This window comes from Terrapene carolina, unplaced genomic scaffold (assembly GCF_002925995.2).
Source record: "Terrapene carolina triunguis isolate 2854851 unplaced genomic scaffold, T_m_triunguis-2.0 Scaffold236, whole genome shotgun sequence".
Classification (NCBI taxonomy): domain Eukaryota; kingdom Metazoa; phylum Chordata; order Testudines; family Emydidae; genus Terrapene; species Terrapene triunguis.
Window position 1 is genome coordinate 8626211 of NW_020664587.1, and position 1524 is coordinate 8627734.

At 67.9% G+C, this 1524-nt stretch overlaps 1 protein-coding gene across 1 annotated transcript in view; it reads right to left on the reverse strand.

The window, feature by feature from the left end:
• Window positions 1-646: 646 nt before the first annotated feature.
• The window catches only part of SYTL1 (synaptotagmin like 1), a 17793-nt gene continuing 16915 nt past the window's right edge, over window positions 647-1524 (reverse strand). Inside the window, exon 13 of the mRNA XM_026657198.2 lies at window positions 647-995. Coding sequence (XP_026512983.1) covers window positions 856-995 — 140 coding nt within the window. The 3' untranslated portion in view covers window positions 647-855. The remainder of the gene's footprint in view (window positions 996-1524) is intronic.

A 1524-nucleotide genomic window follows, 5' to 3' on the forward strand; every position in this document is an offset into this window, starting at 1 on the left:
TGGCTCTGCTAGGCACCATGGCCCAGAGCAGCAGCCTCACGCCCACTGCCCTGCTTGACCCTGGGCCTGCGTCTCGTAGCAAGCGGGAGAGCAGGGCCATTTGCTGAGGGACGGCTGCCGCCCTGCCCATCGCGCCCAGCGCTGGCTGGCGAAGGAGGTGCCCACGCTGCTGCCTTGGCAGGAGAGAGAGGAGGCTGCTTCAGCAGGACAGTGGGGCTTTGCTGGTGAAACTAAGGGGACCGCAGGGGCCTCGGCCGCCCCCCCACCGTGACTGTAAACTCCAGCAATAAACAGCCTCCCAGCTGTGCCCCCGGCTCCCTCCTCATTTGGGCAGAATGGGGGGAGGGGGCAGCACCTGTCTGCAAAGGGAAAATGAAGCCAGGTTCCTCCCAGCCTGGGTGGCGGCGGGGCAAGCTGTGGGCCCGGCAGCTTCTTGGAGCCCTGTCCCACCTCAGCCCAGGCTGGCATCCTCCTCCGTCCCCAAGGAGGCAGCGCCCCCCTCGGGCTGTCTGAATCCTGCTCCCCCACCCGCCAGCAGCCCCCGACCCCCCTCTTGCCCTGCACTGGGGGCGGGGGGAGGGCAGAAGGTGGCAGTGAGCCCATCCCGGCCTGCTCACGCCCGCAGCAGCCGAAAGCACCAGCCAGGTGAGCACAGATCTCCCGCAGCCCGGCGGCTCGCCCAGGCCCGCGTGGCTGCAGCGGGGTTTATTTTCTGTACAGTCACACAAGGAAAGCCCTGGCAGCTCGGTTCCACTGTAGCCAATATGTCCAGGCCCAGCCATTCCCAGCTGGGCTCCCAGTCCCCCTGAAGCAGGGGCCGGGGCAGGCGTTCAGAGCCAGCACCGGCGCGAGGGGCTAAGTCCGGGGGGTGAGGTTCGTCCGCAGGGGCAGCAGCGCTTCTACCCACTGGCGGGGCTCCGCCAGCAGGCTCTGCCAGACCTGCCGCTCCTCCTCGGTGGAGTCCATCCACGCGACCGGGAGCCCGTAGCTACTTCCTGCGTGAGGACAAAGCGGCACTGTCAGCGGCTGGGCCCCTGTGGGGATGCTGGGGTCTCTCCCACACAGCCCACCCTCCAGCTGTCCCTGCCCTAGGGCACCAGGGGACGGCCTCCCTGTATCAGCCCACAGCCCCCTTCCATGGGTCAGGTATAGACCAAGCTGAAACGGCCTGGGCTGAGAGCCCTAGCCCCTGCCCTAGGGGCGGATACAGCCCCAAGCATCCACCCCGGCAACATGCCTGGCCCTGTGTGCCCACAGCACCGGAATCGAGTCGAACAGGGAGCGTGGGCACAGCCTAGGCACATCGCCGAGGTGATGAAAGTGCTGGGAGGGGGTGAGGGAAGCAGCAGTGGCTGTCGCTCTGGGATAGCCTCTGGGGAGGGGTGCCAGTCGCCCCAGCTGGACCATGTGCACCATAGGGCAGGGGTGCCCATGCCAGTACAGCCTAACCCGCCCCTCCACCGGCCCCCTGCAGGTGCCTCCCTCCCCTGGCACGCAGGACCCACCGGCCCCCTGCAGACACCT